This window comes from Muscardinus avellanarius, assembly GCF_963383645.1.
Source record: "Muscardinus avellanarius genome assembly, chromosome: 3".
Taxonomy (NCBI): domain Eukaryota; kingdom Metazoa; phylum Chordata; class Mammalia; order Rodentia; family Gliridae; genus Muscardinus; species Muscardinus avellanarius.
The window spans coordinates 130,870,752-130,891,931 of NC_137788.1; the positions used below are offsets into that span (position 1 = coordinate 130,870,752).

Below are 21,180 nucleotides of genomic sequence, written 5' to 3' on the forward strand. Positions count from 1 at the left end.
CCTCAGTGCCTGTTAAACAAGAACATGAGAAATGACTATGTAGTGTAATGCTAAGAGCCTACTGTTAAAACAGCCATTTAAATCAGGGCATTTTTTTTTTCTTGAAAAAAAAAAAAAAAGAAAAGAAAAATCAAACCAGGAAAATAAAACAAAGCTTTTGACCTTCAGAGCGGTGATGAAGCGTACACAGTGGTGTTGGCTGCCGCAAAGCCGAAGGCTACGGAAACATACAAGTGACGATTCTGTCTTTAACGAGATACAAACCCGACATTAATAATCTTTAGCATTGCCAGGGTGGCTGAAGGAGGGGCGGGGGAGGAGAAGGTGTAGGTGAGGATGTCAAACGTGAGTGACACCCGAGAGTAATAAACGCGGATGCTCTCGGTCTGCGGAGGTCCTAACTCTGCTGAAAGCATTTCACCATTAAAAAGAAGAAGAAGAAAAGAAAAGAAAAAAAGATAGACTGGTTATTTCTGATTTGGCTCAGAAGCCAGAGTTAACTCTCGATGTACCGAACAGTTAAGAAAATGCACTTAGGGAGCAAAGGCCCCACAGTCTACGCTCCTACGAGAGAACCAAGGTGAAATAGCCGATGTATGACATTGTTTTCACTGCAGAGGAAACAAAAGTCAAGCCTGTCCCTGTGCGGCAGATCAACAGAAAACCATTTCAAGATTCCGTGTCAAGAGAAGACAAAACGAGCCAGGTGCTCTTTGCCTGCACAGGCCTCCCTCCCAGCCAGGAGGTCCAGCGTGGAGGGCGGAGCCGAGGCCCTGAGGCTTCCCCAAAATGCTCCCCTCTCCCCTCAGCTCAGGCAGAAAAGACTGACCAGCTCTACCGCACAGAAGGGAGGCGGTCCCTCTCTACTGAGCCTCTGGGTCAGGGTCCCCTCCCTGCCTCCCAGCGTCCCCCAGTGACGGGGACTCATCGTCGGCACCAAGGAGCTACCCATGCTAGCCCAGGAGAAGGGTCTTCTCTGAGCCCCCGGGCTGAGTGGCCTGCCTGGGGAGGGACTGGCTGAGGTGCCTAGAGGAGGGCGCAGTGGTGAGGGGGGCAGGACAGGGAGTGGCAACTGAGCCACACGAGGTAGTCAGGTTGTCAGGAGGGTGCACAGGTCGAACCCAGGCAGGAGAACCAGATGGCACAGCGCGGAGAGGCATGAGAGACGAGAAAGGGAAACAGGAGGAAAGGGAGGCAGCGAGGGAAGAGAGGGGCTGGGAGGGTGGAGAAGGGCTGGGAGAGAGAAAGATTTCCAAAGCCAGGCACTTCCCCCATTACAAAGTCAGACGCATGGTTGCCATGAAGGGAGCAGGGTGCCCTCTGCGTGCAAGCCCTGGGGTATGAGTCAGTGAAGGCGATGTGGTAACATTGTCAGGCATCCCGAGCCTCCTGTGCCAACCCAGCCGGACAGCATTGGAGACACTCTCAGAGTGTGTAATAAAAGGCTGGGTGCAGGAGCCAGGGGCTCACAGGCCGGGGCTGGCCACACCAGGGCATTCTGCTAGAGGACCCGCAACCTTAGCGACCACTGCTTGCGCCCAGGTTTCCCTGCTCACCAACACGTGGCTTTGCACACGTAGCTGTGTCTCTCACATATCATGTATGCGTTTACAGAGTAGGGGGGGTGTGCAATCCAATCCTTCTTCTGTCCCAGCCAAAGCGCCGCCGGGGGCTCCAGAAGGTGGCCGACATCTGCAGGTCCACAGATGTACATGCGTGGTCACGCATATCATGTCCCGTGAGCCAAGCCAGCCTGCTCAAACTGCACCCCCTGCTAGGAGGAGCTAGGTAGAGGCAGCGCAGGGGGCTCTGGGCTGGCCCCTAGAGGACAGGGGGCTTTGGGCTGGCAGCCATTCTCAGGGGCCGCCTGCTGGGCCTCACTAGGCGGGATGGCCAGGTAGGGGTAGGAGGCACTGGCTGTCTCTGGCAGGGAGGTCAATCTGTCTGGCCCAGTGGCCGCCTGCTCCCTGTCCAGCCAGTCGGTCCCCTGCCTGAGATCCATGACACCAGACACGAGGCCTGGAGCCTCTGCAGGGAGGGAGTCCTCAGGCTCCAGGTCTTGGAGATGGAGGTCAGGGCTCCCTTTGGATGCACTGAAGTCAGAATGGACGATGACCTCCGCCTCCACCTGGTTCCTGCAGGCTGTGGGCTGCTTCTTCCTTCCATTGGCCTGGTCAGAGAGGATACATGGACCAGGCAACCATCATGAAGAAAGATCATCAGAAAAATGAGCAATATATGTGGGGTGGAGCCCTCCGTCAGAGCACATCCCATGTAAGGGGGCAGAGGAGACGAGGACCTGCCTCGCCCACCAGGATGCCCAGCTCTCTTCCTCCAGGCGAAGGCAGGAGGAGGTGCAAGGTACCCACGCCCTCGCCAGAAACCCCCAAGTCAGGCAGGGCCTCCTGAACAGAAGGGAGGGCTGAGTGACAGGACCAGGCGAGTTCTGCTGTGGCCCACTTAGGTCCGGGCTGAGGAGGGAACGTCCTCAACCTGAATGTCACTCACTCAACCCCCAGGAGGCTCCAGGGGTCCCTGGCCAGACTTCCACCCCCAGGAAAGCCACCACCTTGAGGTCCCTGGAGAGCTCACAGTTTGCTCTTCACGGCACTGAGACCCCTTCCCTTCCTTCCCTCCTTCCTCCAGCTCCCTCCCAGGACACTGACCTTAATGGCATCATATACCAGAGCCTGCAGCAACAGCGTCTGCCCAGTTCCAGCAGGGGGCAGCAGCGCCCGGGTCAGGGCTGGCCTGGGGCCAGCAGTGGGGAGCTCACAACCTGCCCAGGAACCTGCCCAGCCTGGCCCACCTGGCTGAGCCCAGGAGATCTGCAGAGAAGGAAGGAGGGGCCCCTGAGAAGCATGGCGGGCACTACAGGACCCAGGCTCTGGCCCCCACCCCCTCTCCCTGCCCAGCTTCCTGGAAGGGCCATGGGAAGACTGGTGAGGTGTGTGTCCTTAGACTAGCCCAATACTAGCAGCTCTGCAGAGCCTCAGGTCTCCAGAGATGACAGAAGGATGCTGGTCAGCTGGCCAGGCTGTGCCCTGCAGGAGGTGACCTGCTCTGCAGGGGCCTCATCTTATCCTGGTCCCAGTCTCAAGTGGCCACAGCCAGGCTGGCCAGCCTCCTCTCCCCATCTCTGGGGATGAGGAGGGCTCTGGTGTCCTGGCCAGCCCTACCTACCTTCTTCTGGGGGAAGGTAAAGGCCCTGCTCTGGCGCCCCCTGGTGTCCCACTTGGGAATGAGCAGAAGTGTGGGGCTCTGACCAGCTCAGGCTTGGGCTCACCTTTCTCTTGGAGTGACCCCGGCCATCTGAAATGCTGCCACCCATAAGGCTGTGCACTTCAGCCTTGTCTTCCACATCTGAGGGCGGTGGGGACCAGTCCTGGGGACGGGGGTGCACAAGGGACTCCAGCTCATAGGCAGTGGGGAGACTGGGGGCGCCGAGTCGGGCTCTAGAGTACAGCGCCGGGTTCCCAGGGGTGGCCGTGGAGGACAGGCCCGGGAGGGCTTCCCTGGAAGGAAAGCAAAACCAGGCACGGGGCTCAGCGAGGTGTGGGTGGGGCTGCGACCAGTCCAGCCAGGTCTCTGGACAGTTCTTGTCTCTGGGAATGGTTTGCTGATCCATGCAATGAATAGCGGAGGACTGCTGTTAACAGCCTGATGTGGCAGCTGGGGCCCTGCCTCCCTTGCCTCCAGACACAGGGAGATTTGGGGCTGGCAGGTGGCTGGGCGCTACAGAGCAGTGTGTGAGGCAGCTCTGCCTGCCCTTGCTGAGAGAAGAGGAGCTCCCCAAGCCCATCCCATCCTCGTGAGAAACGACCCTAGCCTTTCATCCAGAGTCCTTCTTTCCTATTTATTTATGTGTTTATATTTTATGAGGCTGGGATGGAATGCAAGGCTTCACACAGGCTAGGCAACTGCTGTATCACTGGACTACACCCCCAGGCTCCAGAGTCCTAAATTTTATTTTATTTTTTTGGTAATGGGGATTGAACCCAGGGGCACTCTAACTCCAAGCGACACTCTCAGCCCTTTTTGTTTTTTTTTTTTTTTTAAAAAAGAGTCTCACTAAGCCAGGCGTGGTGGCGCACGCTTGTAATCCCCGCGCTTGGGAGGCTGAGACAGGAGGATCGCACGGGTTCAAAGCCAGCCTCAGCTTAGTGAGGCTTTCAGCAACTTAGTGAGACCCTGTTTCCAAATAAAATGTAAAAAAAGGTCTGGGAGTATAGCCCGGAGGTAGAAAGCCTCTGGGTTCCACCCCCAGTACCACCACCAAAAAAAAAAAAAAAAGGGTCTCACTAAGTTGGTGAGGTTGGCCTTGAACCTGCAATCCTTCTGTCTCAGCCTCCCAAGTACTGGGATTACAGGACTGTGCCACCAAGCTCAGCTACAGTCCTAACTCTCTTTTTTTCTTTTTTCTTTTCCTTTCTTTCTGTCTTCCTTTCTTTTCTTTCTTTCTTTTTTTTTCGTACTGGGGCTGGAACCCAGGGGCATTCTACTTCTGAGCTACACCTCCAGTCCTAGTTTTTATTCTTTATTTTGAAATAGAGTCTCACTGGCAAAGGGCCTCACTAAGTAGCTGAGGCTGTCCACAAACCGCGGTCCTCCTGTCTCAGCCTCCCAAATGCTGGGATTACAAGCGTGCACCACCACGCCTGGTTTAGAGTCCTAAGGCATTCCTGGGGGTGTGTCGGTAGGTCTTGGCCACAGTCCCTGTTCACCCCTCTGCAGCCCTTCCTGGAAATGTCTTGGGTCAGCCCGGCCCCTGCCCACCTGTGGGGGCTGCGCCGCAGGCCAGCACACATGCAGGCCAGGAGGCAGAGGAGGCCCAGGCAGACACCCACGATGATTCCAGTGACTGAGTGCACGTCCAAAGAGTCTGTGGGGGGGAGACGGACAGAGCAGTCAAGGACAGGTGAAGGTACAGGGCTCTAGATCAGGTGACCCATGGCTTCCACTAGAGAGAATGGCCGAGCCTCCCCTTTGACCCACACAGTCGTCTGATACAAAGGCAGGAGGGCCACCGCTGCCCACTCCCACGGGCCTCCCCACAACACATCCACAAGCTGTGGCCTGTCCTCATCAAACTGGCCTTTCAGTGAAATGCACCTCACCTGCCCACCGGCTCATGTCATGGTGGAGGGCATGTGCTCGCCATTCTTGCTTTGACATTCTGTGGTCTCCATTAGAAAACGTGTGTGTGTGTGTGTGTGTGTGTGTGTGTGTGTGTGTGTGTGTTGCTGGGGATGGAACCCAGGGACATTCTACCTCTGAGCTATACTTCCAGCCCTATTTTTTTATTCTTTATTTTGAAACAGGGTCTCACTGAGTTGTAGAGGGCCTCACTAAGTAGCTGAGGCTAGCCATGAACTGTGATCCTCCTGGCTCAACCTCCCAATTGCTGGGATTACAAGTGTGTGCCATCACGCCCGGCTCCAGCTTAATTCTTTATTTTGAAACAGGGTCTTGCTAAGTACCAGAAGGCTTCACAAAGTAGCTGAGGCTGGCTGCGAACCTGAGATCCTCCTGTCTCTGCCTCCCAAGTACTGGCTTACAAGCGTGCGCCACAACAGCCGGCTCCCATTGTAAAATTCTTAAACAAAGGGCCCTGCATTATCAATTTGACCCTATGAATTACCGGCCAGCCCTGCCCCCCACATAGCCCCAAGCCAATTCTCCAATCACAGTGAACACCCAAAGAAACTGGTCCCCAAGCCTCGCCAGTCCCCTATGAAGCAGACCTTGCACAAGTCACCCCGACCCACACCACTTTCTCCCTTAAAGTTCCCCCTGTCCCAAACCCAGAGGGCAGCCCTCCAACAGGATGGAAGCATGCTGTGCCCAGAGCGCACCTCCTCCTCCCTCCCTGCCTCCTACCCGAGAGCTTCTCCTGGAGAGTGATCACGTCCTGCAGGCGGGAGAAGGGCCCGGGCCCCACCTCTGTGCGCGCCCCCATCTTGAAGAAGTACCTGGTGTCGCTCTCCAAGCCGTGCACCTCCGCACTGAAGATGTTCCCTAGGGCAGAAGGAATGGGAGCAGGTGGTGGATGGGGGGGCTGGGCAGCCCAGGAGGGGCGCGAGCCCCCCACCCAGGTAGCTCAGGTAGTGGCGGGACCTCAGCCTGCTCACCCTCGGTGGTGAGCAGCGTCCACTGGTGCTCGGGCTGGCTGTGGTTGTTGCTGTACAGGATCAGATACTCCACGATCTCCCCATTGGGCTCCGTGGGGGGACACCAGTGCAGCCGGACCGTGGACGGGGTCAGGGGGCTCAGGCGCAAGTCTGATGGCGGTGTGGAGGGCCCTGGAGGGGAGGGAAGGGGTGGGAGCAGCGTCATGAGCCCCAGGGGTCAAGGGATGAGGACGTGGTCTCCCCTCCCCCTCCAGAAAGGCCACACCAGGAAGCTCAGTGAGGGCTTTAGTTGGGAAATTTCTGGAAGCCTGGAGTGGAGTCAGTGCTTTACCAGGCTCCTCCCACCTCCAGAACCTTGTTCTCCACTCAGCTCTGCCCAGACCTTGGGGGTCCAGGGGGTGCTTCAGAAAGAGGGCCATGGGCACAGGGGCAGGTGGGGAGGAGGGGGCTGGGGCAGGGACCACTCACGATCCGGCAGGGTGGAGCGCTCCACCACAGAGCCAAAGGGGCCATCCACGTCCACGCCGTGGGACTGAACCGCGAACTCGTACTTGGTGAATGGCTTCAGCCCGCCGATGAGGATGTCTTCTCCAGAACTGCCAGGGCAGGACAGGTTAGTGCCTGGGCACACTCCTAGAAGGCCAGTCCCCAAGCCTACAGCCGGCCCCCAGCCAGGCTGTACTCTGGGGCCACGGACCTAAGAGAGGCCTGGATATTGCTCCACGTCCAACCTGCAAGCCAGACCCCTTCTCCAGGAAGGCTTCCTGGATCAGTCCAAGTTACTCTCCACCCAAGGAACTCTCTGAAGCAGCTTTTTCTTGTCTTACTTTTGCCTCAGCTACAATTGTGTATACTTGGTTTTTTTTGGTGGTGGTGGAGGTCCTGGGGATTGAACCCAGCTGCATTCTATCTCTAAGCTCCACTCCCAGCCCATTTTATTTTGAAACAGGGTCTCACTAAGTTGGCCACAGCCTCGCTAAGGGGCTGAGGCTGGTCTCCAACCGCCAACCTCTAGGAGCCTCCCAAGGACTGGGATCATAGGCGTGCACCATGCGCACCATGTACCCAGCTAACAAATTGCTTTTTTGACAGTGGGGATGGAACCCAGGGGGCATTTTGCCTCTGAGCTACACTCCCAGCCCCATTTACTACTACTACTACTACTACTACTACTACTATTATTATTATTATTATTATTATTGTTATTTTGTGGTACTGGGTATGGAATCCAGGGACATTGTACCTCCAAGCTACACTCCCAACCCTATATATATATATTTTTTAGTCCTTTTATTTTTTTTATTTTTATTTTATTTATTTATTTATTTTTGGTGGTACTGGGGTTCCTGGAAGCCCTTCTACCTCCGGGATACACTCCCAGACCTATTTTTACATTTTTATTTGGAAACAGGGTCTCCTAAGCCAGCACGCGGGGCTGGCTTCGAACCTGCGCGATCCTCCTGTTTCTGCCTCCCAAGCGCGGGGATTACAAGCGTGCGCCACCACGCCCGGCTAGTCCTTTTATTTTTTTGAAACAGGGTCTAACTGAGTTGTGAAGGGCCTCACTAAGTAGCTGAGGCTGTCCACGAACTGCGATCCTTTGGCCTCTGCCGCCTGAATGCTAGGATTACAAGCGTGCGCCACCACACCCAGCTCCCAGACCTATTTTATACTTCATTTGGAAACAGGGTCTCACTAAGTTGCTGAGAGCCTCACTCAGTAGCTGGAGGCTGGCTTTGAACCTGTGTGATCCTCCTGTCTTGGCCTCCCAAGCGCTGGGATTACAAGCATACACCACCATGCCTGGCTCTTATTCTTTATTTTGAAATAGGGTCTCACTAAGTTGCAGAGGGCCTCACTAAGTAGCTGAGGCTGGCCGCAAACCTACGATCCTCCTGTCTCAGCCTCCCAAGTACTGGGATTAAAAGCATGCACCACTACGCCCAGCTCTACCAACGGCCTTTAATGCAATGTTTTCTCTGTCAAACCAGCAGCTCCTCAGTCTCCCACCTGACAGAGGCAGCTTGAGGACAGTGGCAGGGCTCCCTCCACTCTCAGATGGAGAGCCCTCTGAAGCTGAAAACTTCCATCCTTGTTTTTAACTTCCGGTTGAGAACAAGGCTCTGTGGAGAGGGTTTGGGATGGACTGGCTCTCCCTCTCACCTGTTCTCCTCTGTCAGCAGGTACCAGGTGGGTCCTGTGCAGGCCTCAGTGTGCCGCCATGTGACAGGTGCACCCCACATGTCTCTGAACCCCGGGCCCCTCTCTCATTACCTCTCCTGTTACCACCCAGGCCCCCCGCCCCGCTTCCAGCATCAGCCCCTCTTCCGCACCTGGTGTAGTAGGTGACCAGGGAGGCATTCCTGAGCCCCCAAGGGCTGAAGCGCACCGTGTAGTTGACAATCTTGACCGTGGTGAAGTCTGGCTTTTTCCACCGAAGCCAGATGGACGTGGAACTGTTTGACTCCGCGTGCACGTGGGCGGGGGGCAGGGGCGGCCCCCTCTGGATGGGTAGGTCTAGAAGGTGAAAATCAGAGCGTGGGGCGGAGGGAGGCACACAGCTCTAAATACCTGAAGCGGTTTACACTTCCCGAGGCTCGCTCGCTCTCGATCCTGGTGCTCATTCCCCTACACAGACAACGAAACTGAGACTCCCAAGAATCTGAGTGCCTTTTTGTTTTGCTTTGTTTTGTCGAGGTCACACGTATGGCAGCCTGTGGAGCACTAGTACATTAGAATGTAATAGGGCTCACACTGTGGCCACTGAGAACAGACGCAGAAGCCAGCTGCTGTGTGACCTTGGAGAAATGATTTCATCTCTCTGCCTCCATTCTGTGAGTGGATCTGATGAGAAGTTACCTACCTCATAGGGTTGTTATGAAAATTCAATTAGTCAAGATCTATAAATCAGATAGGAAAGTGCCTGGCATACCGTATGTACTATTTGATAAGTGTTTATCATATGAACATAAAGTAGAATAAACTCCGTGAGAGCAGGTACCTTATTTGTGTGGTTCATCACTAAATTCCCAGAACAGAGCTGGCACGTAGTAGGTACTCAGTAAAATATTTGCTGAATGAATAAACGAACAAACTGAAATTAGAACCCAGGCTTCTTAGCTTCTGGTTGAGCACTTTTTCCTGCTAAACCATATGGATGAAAATGAGCCTGGGAAATTGGGGGTGAGGGGGCATCATGGGGGCAACCAAGAGAGGCAGCTGATGCAGGCCCGAGGCAAATGGGGTCAGGGAGCTAGGGGTCTTGGTGCTAGACTAGGCTCGTGTGACCCTGGACAAGTCTCTTTGCTTCTCTGAGTCTCCGTTTTCTTGGAGACCACATAGGGATTCCCTCCCTGCATAGAGATGAGGGACAGTCTGTTACACAGTGTGATGTAGGCGGATGTGTTCGAAGCTCTGTCTTAATTAAGGGCAGACCTGGAGTCAGGAATCACTGATCCATCTAGGGATTGAAGCCAGGGGCATTCTACATCTGAGCTAGTATTTTTTATTTTGAGATAAGGTCACACTAAGTTGCAAAGGGACTAAGTAGCTAAGGCTGGCCTCCTGTCTCAGCCTCCCAAGTGCTGAAATTACAATGCCAAGTTCTATTTTATTTTTTGTTTGGAAACGGGGTCTTGCTAGGTTGCTGAAAGACTTGCTAACTGGTTGAGGCTGGCTTCGAACTTGTGGTCCTCCTGTCTCAGCCTCCCAAGTACCGTGATTATGGGCAGGCATGACCATGTCTAACTTGATGCAAACCCTGCAGATGAACACTGCTCACAAAAATTGGAAATGCGCAGACATCACGCCTGAGCGCAAACTGGGCCCTCTCTCGAGTGGGGCTGAAGAGGACCCCTGCCTAGGAGGAGGGGCTTCAGGGCCAGCCGAGGCCTGCCCAGGAGCGGGAAAGGCAGCAGCTCGGGAGCACCCGCCGCGGCCCTCCCTGGCGCTCACCTGGTGTGGGCGCCCTCTCCGTCTTGCCTTTCCACACCGCCGCGTAGCCGTCCTCGTGCTTGTTGAACGCCACCAGCTTCACCTCGTACAGCCGACCGGGCACTGTGGAAGGCCACAGGGCTCAGCCACGGGCAGCGGGAGGGCCGCGGTCACCCACCTTCCCCAGGGCTGGTGGGTCCCGGGGAGCCCGCGCCCGGCCCTCACCTAGCTGGGTCAGCTCGTACTGCTTCACCTTCTTCTTAAGCCGGATGGGCCCCACATCCCAGGCCTGGTCTCCACGGCCACCAGGGGGGTGATCACCAGCGGCCTCCTCCTCGGCCCCCACTTCCCGCCAGTACAGTTTGTAGCCAGAGATGTGGGTGGCTTGAGGGGGCGGCTGCCATGACAGCACCAGGGACTCCACCCTCGCCTGCACCTTCAGCTCAGTGGGGGCGAAAGGGACTGGGGCCAGGGCGGAGAGGAGGAAGAGAGCAAGAAAGCAGAGAAGGCCAGGGTGGGAGAGGGGAAGGGGCCAGCGGACAGGAAGGAAGATAGCGCTCCGTGAGAGCCTGGCCAAGGCCTTCCAACCCAGCGCCCCTCGCCCACCCTGAGTGCAGGCCTGGGCTGGCGCTGCAAGCACCTGTGCTGAGAATCCAGGGACTCCCGGGCAAATGCTGGGAGGCCAGGGGCGCTTGTGGACAGGGCTGATAGCAACTGCAGAGAGGCCTCTGGAAGCAGCCCCAGGGAAGGACTGCAGAAGGGGCTGCCCAGGCCAGTGGGGGTCAGCCACTGGAGCAGGTAGCCCCCTTGGGTCCTAAGAGTGGGGGCTTACTATGTGCCAGATGCTGTCTGAGGCACTTCTTATATAAAATATATACATAAATATATATTACATATAATATAAAATATATATAAAATAAAAAATATATAAATATGTAAAAATATATTTTTAAAACTTTATTCTCATAACCCTATAAAATAAGAGAAATACTTTTTGCGCATGTGTGTGGTAAATGAACGGGGAGGGCATTCTACCTTTAATATATACCCCTGGCCCAATTTTATTTCATTTACTTTTTTTTTTTGCAGTACTGGGGATGGAATCCAGGGACACTGTACCTTCAAGCTACACCCCCAGCCCTATTTTAGTCGTTTTTCTAATTTTTGAAACAGGGTCTCACTGAGTTGCATAGGGCCTAGCTAAGTAGCTGAGGCTGACTTCGAACCGCGACCGTCCAGTTTCAACCTCCCAAATGCTGGGATTACAAGTGTGCACCACCATGATCAGCTCTTATTTTATTTTTTATTTTGGAACATTTTCTTATTAGGTTGCCGAAGGCCTCACTGACTTGCTGAGGCTGTCCTTGAATCTACAATCCTCCTGTCTCAGCCTCCCAAGTACCAGGATTACAGGTGTGCACCACCATGCTTGGCTGTCTTTCTTTGTTGCAGTACTGTATTCTAGCTAAGTATTCTATCATCTAGCTATATCCCCCAGCCCAGAAACAATATTATTGTCTTCATTTCATAGATAGGAAAACTGAGTCTCAGAGAAGTTAAGTAACCTGCCCAATGTCACACAGATAGTATACGTGCCAGGTTTCGTCTGCATTTAATCACTTCACTATTGGGTCTTTCCACAAAACCAACAGTCACAGTCAGCATGGTGGTGCATGCCTGCCACCCCAGCCAGTCGCTGGGCCTGGGTCCCCAGGGCGCCTGTGTCCACACAGGCACACAAGCGGCCGTCACCTCAACCCTTTACCCTGGCTCGGGCTGTGCACACTGGGCGTCCTGTGCTGCGTCCACGGGGAGGGGGCCCCGTAGCCGGCCCCTGTGCCCGCCGAAACCCGCACTCGGTACACCTTGTTGGGCTGAAGCGAGTTTAGCATAAGCTGAGTCTCATTCCCCGACACCTCGGTGGAGAAAATTTGATCTGTTGGGACAGAAAAGATTGGCTGATGGGTGTCCACCTGGGACCATGACCTCTAAGCTCCCTACGCCGTCTTCCCTTCCAGATCCTGGGTCCTTGGAGTCCATGGGGCCGAGGCCCTCTGGACAGACTCCACAGCTCCAGGGTCTGCTCGTGAGCTGCCTCTGGCCAGGAAGGCCAACCTCATCCAAGCCTGTCTCCTCTCCCTCCTCCCCACCCCCAGCAGCTTTCATCACCTGCCCCCAGGTTACCTATATCTCCCCAGGCCCGTGTGTGTGTGTGTGTGTGTGTGTGTGTGTGTGTGTGTGTGTGTGTGTGTGTGTGTGTGTGTTTTACCAGGGGCACTCTATTTACCAGCTCAGCCCTATTTTACTTCTTATTTTGAAATCGGGTCTCACTAGGTTGCTGAGAGTTTTGCTAAGTTGCTTAGACTGGTCTTGAACCTGTGATCTCCTGTCTCAGCCTCCCAAGTACTGGGATTACAGGCACGCACCGCCACACCCGGCTTTTCGTCTGCTTTTTGAGCTGGATGGGTTTCCAGGAGTCCTCCAGCTCCCACCTCATTTCACAGATCAAGAGCCTGAGGCGGCACTCAGCTGGGCCACGCGCTCCAGAAGCAGAGGGGACGGGACTAGAAACCGCGCCTCCCTCTGCAGCCTTGCCGACAGCCCCTCGGCTAATCCCCGCCGCTCACCTTCCTTTCCCAAGCCGTACTCTATCTTGTACTTCACCACCTGCCCGTGGCTTAGGCTGGGGGGCAGGGGCAGCCACGCCACCCTGATGTCCGAGGGGTTGGGGCTGGACAGGGCAAGCTGGGGCGCCGCGCTGGGGACTGAGACAGAAGAACATCGGGGTGAGCTCTGCTCGCAATGGCAAGGCCCAGGAGCCGCAGGACCTTGCCCGGTGTCAAGGCAAGTCGGGGCCCAGGATCTGAGGGCGGCAAGGGAGCCTCTCAGGAGAGCCCTCAGCAAGGGTGGGGGACACCCTCCCCCCAGAAGCCAGGAGATGCTCTGGGGCACAGTCTCCCGCATCCATGGCATCAGCTGACCCCATCCCAGCTCAATGGGCCATGGTGTCAGGGAGAAAGAAGGACCAACCGTGTGGTACAGGGACTCTCGAGGCCTGGGCTCCAGGCTCAACTGCACTGACTTTGGGCAAGGCACTCTCATTTTCTGGGCCTCAGTCTCCCCAGTTGTAAACTGGGGAGAAGGACCCCTGCCCACTCCATGTATGGCACAAAAGATCATGCAAGGCAGGCAGAGTGCCTTGGCATATACCGGTAAGAAAAGGGGAGTCACCAGGCGTGGTGGCTCACACCTGTAATCTCAGTACTTGGGAGGCTGAGACAGGAGGATCGCAGGTTTGAAGCCAGCCTCAGCAACTTAGTGACACCCTGTTTTGTTCTGTTTGTTTGTTTGTTTGTTTTTGGTGGTACTGGGGTTCCTGGAAGCCCTTCTACCTCTGGGCTACACTCCCAGACCTATTTTATACTTTTTTATTTTTGGAAACAGGGTCTCTTAAGCCAGCGTGGCTGGCTTTGAACCTGTCTCCGGCTCCCAAGCACGTGGGGGGTGGGGGGTGGGGGGATTACAAGCTGCACCACACCCGGCTTCTTTTGTTTTTTAAATAGAGCTGGGGTAGAACCTGGAGGTAGAATGCCCCTGGGTTTAGTCTCCAGTAGCCCCCCAAAAAAGGAGAGGGAGAGAGGGGGGAGCTGCCATCCCCGGGAATTCCCTGCCCCCCGCCCCCGGCACCGCCTCAGGTTCAGGGGCCCACCGTCATCCAGCGTGTGGACCAGCGTTGGTGTGGACGTGCGGCTGGCCCCGAGCTGCGAGTAGGCCACCACATAGAACTCGTAATCCGTGTCGGGCTCCAGGTCCCGAACCTGCAGTTCTGTGGTGTCATTGTTCACCGCAAACTGGTATTCCACATTGTCCATGCCTGGGGTGGTGACACAGGGGCCCAGGGGACTGTCACAGGGCCACTCCGGGCACTGGCCAGCTGGACTGTCTGGGGATCCTTCTATGTCCTGGTCTTTGGAACAGTCTTTCTATAGCTCAGAGCTGGAGAGGAGTATGAACCCCTTGGTCTCTAGTCTCACTATATTAATTTCTCCTCAGGGTAGGAAGTTCATTCTGGTGTCTAACTGAAATGACTTCTGTTGCAGTTCAAACAGGGCTGCTGTAAGTGGCTGAGAGACTGGCTAAGTCGCTGAGGCTGGCCTCAACCTGCCTCCCCAGTACGGGAGGACAGGCGGGCACCGCTGAGCAGAAGCTGCGCTATGCTTGAGCCTCCTGGGCTGGCCGTGGATCGTTGGCCTTTCCCCTGGGCTCCACCCCATACGTCCTGGACCCAAAGGTGCCCTTCGCTCGTGGATCTGTGCGCCCCGCCTTCCCGCTGGGGGGAGCCTGGGGGGCAGACGTACCTCGCGCCTTCTGGTAGTGGAGGGAGAAGCCGATGATCTGCTCGCTGTGCAGCGCGGGCCGCTCCCAGGCCACCAGCACGCTGGAGCTGCTGAGCGGCGTGGCGGTGACCCTGGTGGGGGCGCTGGGCAGCCCCTCGCGCACCACCACGGCCAGGGGCGCGGCGGCGCACGCGGTGCCCGCGCCGTTCTCCGCCACGCACTGGTAGTAGCCGGCGTCCTGCAGGCCGATCTGCGTGATGACCAGGCTGCCGCCGCTCGCCTGCACCTTCACGCGCCCGTGGGGCCGCAGCGGCGCCCCGTCGTGCAGCCAGCGCAGCGCCGGCCGCGGCTCCCCCGACGCGCGGCACACGAAGCGCGCGGTGCTGGCCCGGGTCCGCGACAGCGCCTCGGGCGCCTGCGAGATGGCGGGGGCCGCTGCGGGGAGGGGCGCGCTGAGCCGGCCCCCTCCGCCCAGCCCCCTGCAGCCGCCGCCCTGCAGCGGGCCCTAGGGCTCCCCAGCCCTGCCCACCCACCGCAGCCTCCCTGCCCCTCCCCACGCCTACCATTTATTTATTTATTTATTTATTTTTCATTTTGTACTGGGGATTGAACCCAGAGGCATTCTGAGCTACATCTCCAGACCGATTTTTTTTTTTTTTTTTTTTTTGGCAGTACTGGGGATAGAACTCAGGAGGGGCATTCTGTTTTTTTTTTTTTTTTTTAAATTCTTTATTTTTGAAGCAGGGTCTCTCTGAGTTGCTCAGGGCCTCACTAAGTAGCTGAGGCTGTCCTCGAACCGCGATCCTCCTGTCTCAGCCTCCCAAATGCTGGGATGACAAGCATGCGCCACCATGCCTGGCTGCAGACCGACTTCATTTATTTGGAAACAGGGCCTCACTAGGTTGATGAGTCTCACTACTTGCTAAGGCTGTCCTCGAACTTATGATCCTCTGTCTCAGCCTCCTAAGTACTGGGATTACAGGTGAGTGCCACTATGCCCAGCTCTCACACCTACCAACTTTACCCTCTTCCCAGTTTCCTCCACCCTGAGCCAGCCTGGTCCCCAGTTCCAGCAGCCTCGCCCCCGCTCACCCAGCACGCGGAGCTCGGCGGCGGCCGTGGCGAAGTCCCGCGTGTGAGGCTTGTTGGCGCGGCACACGTAGACGCCCGAGTGCCGGGGCTGCGCGCGGGCGATGAGCAGGTTGGTGCGGCCCAGGACGATCACGTCGGTGGAGATGGGCTTCCCGTCTGGGGCAGGAGAGGGTGCACGCTGGAGGGGCGCGCCCGGGGCGGCCAGCTCCGGACCGCAGGCGCCCTCCGCCACCCGAGGCAGGGAATGCCCCGGTCCCTGGCCCGAGTCTCAGTTCTACTCTGAGCCTTACTGTCTCGGCATCTAACGAAACAATCCCTAGCTGGAAGGGACAGCCCCAGCCCGGGACAGCCATTACTGTTACCATTATTATTATTAATATATATGTATGTGTATACATATACACATATACATATACATATATACACACACATACAGGCTGTACTGGGAATGGAACCCAGGGGCATTCTACCTCCAAGCTACACCCCCAGCACTATTTTTTATTCTTTATTTTGAAACAGGGTTTCATCGAGTTGCAAAGGGCCTCCCTAAGTAACTGAGGCTGGCCTTGAACCTCAATCCTCCTGTCTCGGCTTCCTGAATGCTGGGATTACAAGTGTGCACCACCACGGCATCATCATCACCACCACCATCATCACCACCATCATCACCATCATTTGTGGTCCTGGGGATTGAACCCAGGGGCATTCTACCTCCAAGCTACATATTCGCCCAGCTCTTTCTTATCTTTTAATTTGGATCAAGGTCTCACTAAATTGCTGAAGCAGGCTTGGAACTTGCCCTCCTCCTGTCTCAGCCTTCCAAGTACAAGGATTACAGGTATGTGCTACCATGTCCAGTATCATTACCGTTATTTTTAAATTCATTTCTCTCAAGGACATACTCCTACCCTATGTTCTTAGCCTAATTCTGTGACCAAGGTAGCTCAGGTAAAGTGTGATCAGACCAATGATTTGAATATGTGCAGAGACTTTTATCGCGCGCGTGCGCGTGTGTGTGTGTGTGTGTGTGTGTGTGTGTGTTTTACTAGGAATTGAACCCAGAAGTATTATACTCTGAGCCACACCCCCAGCCCTATTTTATTTTGTATTTTGAAACAAGGTCTCGCTAAGTTGCAGAGGGTCTTGTTAAATTGCTGAAGCTAAACCTGTCGTGGTGTAATCCTAGTACTTGGGAGGTGGAGACAGGAGGAACTCAGGATCAAGGACAGCCTCCTCGGCCACTTTAGTGAGGCCCTCCACCACTTAATGAGACCTTGATTCAAAATAAGGAATAAAATACGGCTGGGGTATAGTTTGGAGGTAGAATGCCCCTGGGGTCAATCCCCAAAACCATAAAACAAACAAACAACTAAATAAATTGCTGAGGCTGGCCTGAACCCTGGGATCCTCCTGTCTCAGCCTCCCAAGTACTGGGATTACAAGCGGGTGCCACTACACCTGGCTGAAATGTTTTTCAAAAACAGTAAGTTACAGAGCTGGAGAAAGGGTCATAAGGGCTCCATCCTGCCCTTGAGGCCAGAGATCCCACTTATTTGTCTTGTGTTCTCGAAGACGAGAGGCTTACAGGCAAGTATCTGTTAACTGGGCAGAATACTGCAGTGTTAACCCTAACTAAAACAACTTAAATATCTGATAGGAGGGACTGGTGGGTTACATTATAGCTACATTCACATAATCGAATATTATATAGCTATTCAAAAATAAATCTTTGAGTTGGGTTTTGGTGGTGCACACCTGTAATCTGAGTCCTTGGGAGGCTGAGACAGGAGGGTTGCAGGTTCAACAGCCTCAGCAAATAGTGAAACTCTCAGCAACCTAGAGACTGTTTCAAAATAAAAAATAAAATAGGACTGAGGTGTAACTCAGAGGCAGAAAGCCCCTGGGTTCAATCCCCAGTACAACAACAGTAACAAAAGAACGAAAGAAAGAAAGAGAGAAAGCCCCGAGACCAGCCCATTCTCAGCAGAGTGGCGGTAACGGTTTCCTGTGTGGCAGATCCAAATCCTTCATAAAGAAAACCGGCCACACAGGTTGAGGACTTTGTCCAGGCCCCCCAACCAACCCCATCCTTCCCTTTCCCCTCACCTTGTCGGACCCAGGACACAAAAGGGGTAGGGCGAGCCGAGGCCACACACTCCATCACCACGCTCTGCCCAGACACCACCGTGGTGTTCTCGGGAGCTGCCACGATGACCACATCCTGCCCCCTGGTGGCCGTCAGGGACCCTGAAGAGAAGACAGGCCCCCGGTGTCTCACCAACAGGCACCCTCACCTGAGGGAGCCTGGAGAGCCCAGCTGCAGGCCAGCCCCGGCTCCAGCTGGCGGGAGGTTGCAGAGGTGGGATTGGAACTCGGTGCTTTCTCTTGGAGCCAGGAGAGAATGGCCTGGCCTCTGACACAGCACCAGGAAAATAACTAGGCGTTTCCATACCTACTCCCGTGTTCTTCCCTCCCAAACCCAAGGCAGAGGAGCGGGGTCCCGGCCGAGCTCCAGGCTTGGACTCTGCGCCGGCAGTTTCTAGTTCCAGTGCTGTGATTAACGCACTGTGTGGCCTTAGCAAGTTCCTTCCCCAGAGGGCCTGGGGTTCCCATGTGCAAAAGGCAGGGGGTGGGCTCAGCACGGCAGCTCCCTGAGCCTTGGATCCCCGCCAGTTCTCCGGGGACCCTGGCCCTCCGGGCAGAATGGTGAGTACATGGTTTATCCAGCAGGTGGAGGCAGAGCCCCTGGGCAAACGAGAGGGGAGGAAAGGGAATCAGACCCACCCAGGACTAAGCCCAGGAGGAAGCCGGCTGGGGGCGAAGCCAGGGCTGAGGGGAGCGGGCGCGGGGTCCTGGGGGGGCGGAGTGGAAGTGAGACCTGCGAACACCTGCCAAGCTGGGCACTGTCTGCTCTCACCTCGGCTAGTCTTCTAAATCCCTGAGCTAGACATTTGATAGCAGGCCAGGGCCATGCAGATGGTTAGCAGAAGAGCCAGGTTCCAAACAGGGCTTTCTGACCCCGAACCTGTGCCCTTCACTCTTATCACACTCTGGGCATCAGTTTTTTCAGACAGGCAGAAACCAGCAGGAGTGGAGGCCAGATCGGCAGAACAGAAGCGGGAGAGCAGAGGTCTCCAGCCAGAGCCCACAGGCCCGCAGTCCAGGGGACAGAGACCGCAGGACCGAGCAGCCCTTCTGAGAGTCAAGGGCTGGGGTCTACCCCAGGTCCATGCCCAACTGACCGGAGGCCACTGCCCTCCATGGGCTCCTCTCCTGTCCAGTCCACTGGACGATTCCTAGTGGCCTATGGGAAAGTAGAGAGACCTCTTGGCCCCTTCCCAACTCTGAGGCCGCAGACTCCAGAAACCCCAGGCCTCCCTTACCTCTGAGGGCCACGGTGAGGGGGGCCTCGTGGCTGAAGCGCTGGCCGGCTGAGTTGATGGCCACGCAGCGGTAGGCACCTGCGTCACCCTCCTGTACATCCAGGATCTGGAGGACGCCGTTGGGGAGAGTGATGAGCCTTGGGAAGGGGGAGAGGGCAACCATGAGGGGGCCGCAGGGAGGTGGCGCCCAGTGAAAGGCGCCAATCAAACTACAAGGTAAGCCGGGCGTGGTGGCGCACGCTTGTAGTCCCCACACTGGGGAGGTTAAGACAGGAGGATCGCACAGGATCAAAGCCAGCCTCAGCTACTTAGTGAGGCTCTCAGCAACTTAGTGAGACCCTGTTTCCAAATAAAATATAAAATAGGCCTGGGAGTACAGCCCAGAGGTAGAAAGCCCCTGGGTTCCACCCCTAGTACCACCAAAAACAAAGAAGCAAAAAAAACCCTACAAGGTACCATTTGCACCCATCAGACCCGCAGGGCCCAGAGGTTTAATACCTAGGGTGCTCTTATTAAGTGGGGGGAGGCGCTCCTCCCTTCTGGAGGCCTCTTTCCAGGGCAAGGTGGTAACAACTCCACATCACAACTGCATGACCTTTGACCCAGGGATGCCATTCCTAGGCTTCGAACCCAAGAGTCTCATAGATGCACAAGAATACATGTCAAGTGGCGCTCGCTCCAGCACGTCCATCGGCGGGGCGGGCTGCTTCTGGGCTTGGGTACTTCACACAGTGGAGCGCTAAGCAGCTGTTGGGAAAGCGGCAGCTCCGTGCCTGCCGGTAGAGGGTAGAGGGCCATCTCCAAAATGTGTTTTGGTGCAAACCAATAACATGTATGGGGATAATAGGCTTGCATACGCGCACTGCCTGTCCCTGGTAGTCCAGTTTATCTCTGAGGAGGGGAAGTGGCATCCTGGGCGCTGGAGCGGGAGAGACCTTGAATTATTTCTGCCCTGCTTGTTGTCACCTTCTCCCTCCTCTGCTATAATCCCCTTTATTCACTCTCTCATCTGACCCTCCAAACAAGCCCAAGAGATAGAGGGGATCACATCCTCCATTTGATAGATAACAAAACCAAGCCGCAGGTAAATATGGGATTTTCCTGGGTCCCATAGCTGGAGCAGCCTCCCAGATGCTGGGATTACAAGCATGTGCTGCCGCGCCCAGCTACTTTTATTTTTATTGTGGTGCTGGGGATGGAACCCAGGGGCATCTACCTCCAAGCTACACCTCCAGTCCCACTTTTTGTTCTTTATTTTGAAACAGGGTCTCACCAAGTTTTGGAGGCCTAAGAAACTAAGAAGCTAAGGCTGGCCATTAACCTGCAATCCTCCTGTCTCAGCCTCCCAAGTACTGGGATTACAAGTGTGTGCCACCACAGACTGGCAAGTGGAACCAAATTTAGTGCTTACTAAAATCTTTTCTGGCCGGGCGTGGTGGCGCACGCTTGTAATCCCTGCACTTGGGAAGCTGAGACAGGAAGATCACACAGGTTCGAAGCCAGCCTCAGCTGCTTAGTGAGGCTCTCAGCAACTTGGTGAGACCCTGTTTCCAAATAAAACATAAAATAGGTCTGGGAGTACAGCTCGGAGGTAGAAAGCCCCTGGGTTCCACCCCCAGTACCACACACACACAAAAAAAAAGTTAAAATATTTTCTGTTTTATTAAAATGTTTGTGTTTTTAGTTTTGGTTTTGGTTTTCTTTGCAAGTCTGGGGATGGAACCCAAGAGCATTGTACCTCCGAGATACACCCCCTGCCCTATTTTTATTCTTTATTTTGAAACAGGGTCTCACTGAGTTGCAAAGGGCCTAAGTAGCTGAGGCTGTCTGCAAACCACGATCCTCCGATTCTCCAGTCTCAGCCTCCTGAATGCTGAGATTACAAACTTGCACCACCACGCCCGGCTGTTAAAATGTGTTTTAGAAATCAGTCCTTGGAAAGATGGTAAGGGAGGGAAGTCACCAAATGGTGTTTATGCAACAATTCTATTTATGGAAAATAGATAAATGATAGGTTGGGATATGTGCTGAAATGTCAAGGTTGCCAAAGCTTGAGTAATTCATGAGGTTTTCTCTGGGCCTCTGATTACTGGGAACTCTTATTTGTTGAGCTTTAAAATTTTTTTAAAAAAACAATGAATTGTGCTAGTTTGTAAATATAAAAATTTCTAAACCTGGGCATGGTAGACTACACCTGTGACCCCAGTATGTGGGAGGCAAAGACAGGAGGATCTCAGGATCAAGGCCAGTCTCAGTAAACTTAGATAGGCCCTCTGCAACTTAGATTCTATTTCAAAATTTAAA

General features: G+C 55.0%; 1 protein-coding gene across 1 annotated transcript in view; it reads right to left on the reverse strand.

Moving 5' to 3' along the window:
- Nucleotides 1–1,774: 1,774 nt before the first annotated feature.
- The window catches only part of IGDCC4 (immunoglobulin superfamily DCC subclass member 4), a gene marked incomplete at both ends in the record, with an annotated part of 38,224 nt that continues 18,818 nt past the window's right edge, over nucleotides 1,775–21,180 (reverse strand). The window contains 17 exons of the mRNA XM_080691640.1: nucleotides 1,775–2,170; nucleotides 2,667–2,828; nucleotides 3,287–3,515; nucleotides 4,777–4,882; nucleotides 5,881–6,018; nucleotides 6,132–6,302; nucleotides 6,600–6,727; nucleotides 8,465–8,648; nucleotides 10,086–10,187; nucleotides 10,290–10,526; nucleotides 11,830–12,000; nucleotides 12,692–12,829; nucleotides 13,774–13,938; nucleotides 14,423–14,836; nucleotides 15,494–15,649; nucleotides 17,600–17,740; nucleotides 18,877–19,013. Coding sequence (XP_080547766.1) covers nucleotides 1,775–2,170; nucleotides 2,667–2,828; nucleotides 3,287–3,515; nucleotides 4,777–4,882; nucleotides 5,881–6,018; nucleotides 6,132–6,302; nucleotides 6,600–6,727; nucleotides 8,465–8,648; nucleotides 10,086–10,187; nucleotides 10,290–10,526; nucleotides 11,830–12,000; nucleotides 12,692–12,829; nucleotides 13,774–13,938; nucleotides 14,423–14,836; nucleotides 15,494–15,649; nucleotides 17,600–17,740; nucleotides 18,877–19,013 — 3,175 coding nt within the window. The remainder of the gene's footprint in view (nucleotides 2,171–2,666; nucleotides 2,829–3,286; nucleotides 3,516–4,776; nucleotides 4,883–5,880; nucleotides 6,019–6,131; nucleotides 6,303–6,599; nucleotides 6,728–8,464; nucleotides 8,649–10,085; nucleotides 10,188–10,289; nucleotides 10,527–11,829; nucleotides 12,001–12,691; nucleotides 12,830–13,773; nucleotides 13,939–14,422; nucleotides 14,837–15,493; nucleotides 15,650–17,599; nucleotides 17,741–18,876; nucleotides 19,014–21,180) is intronic.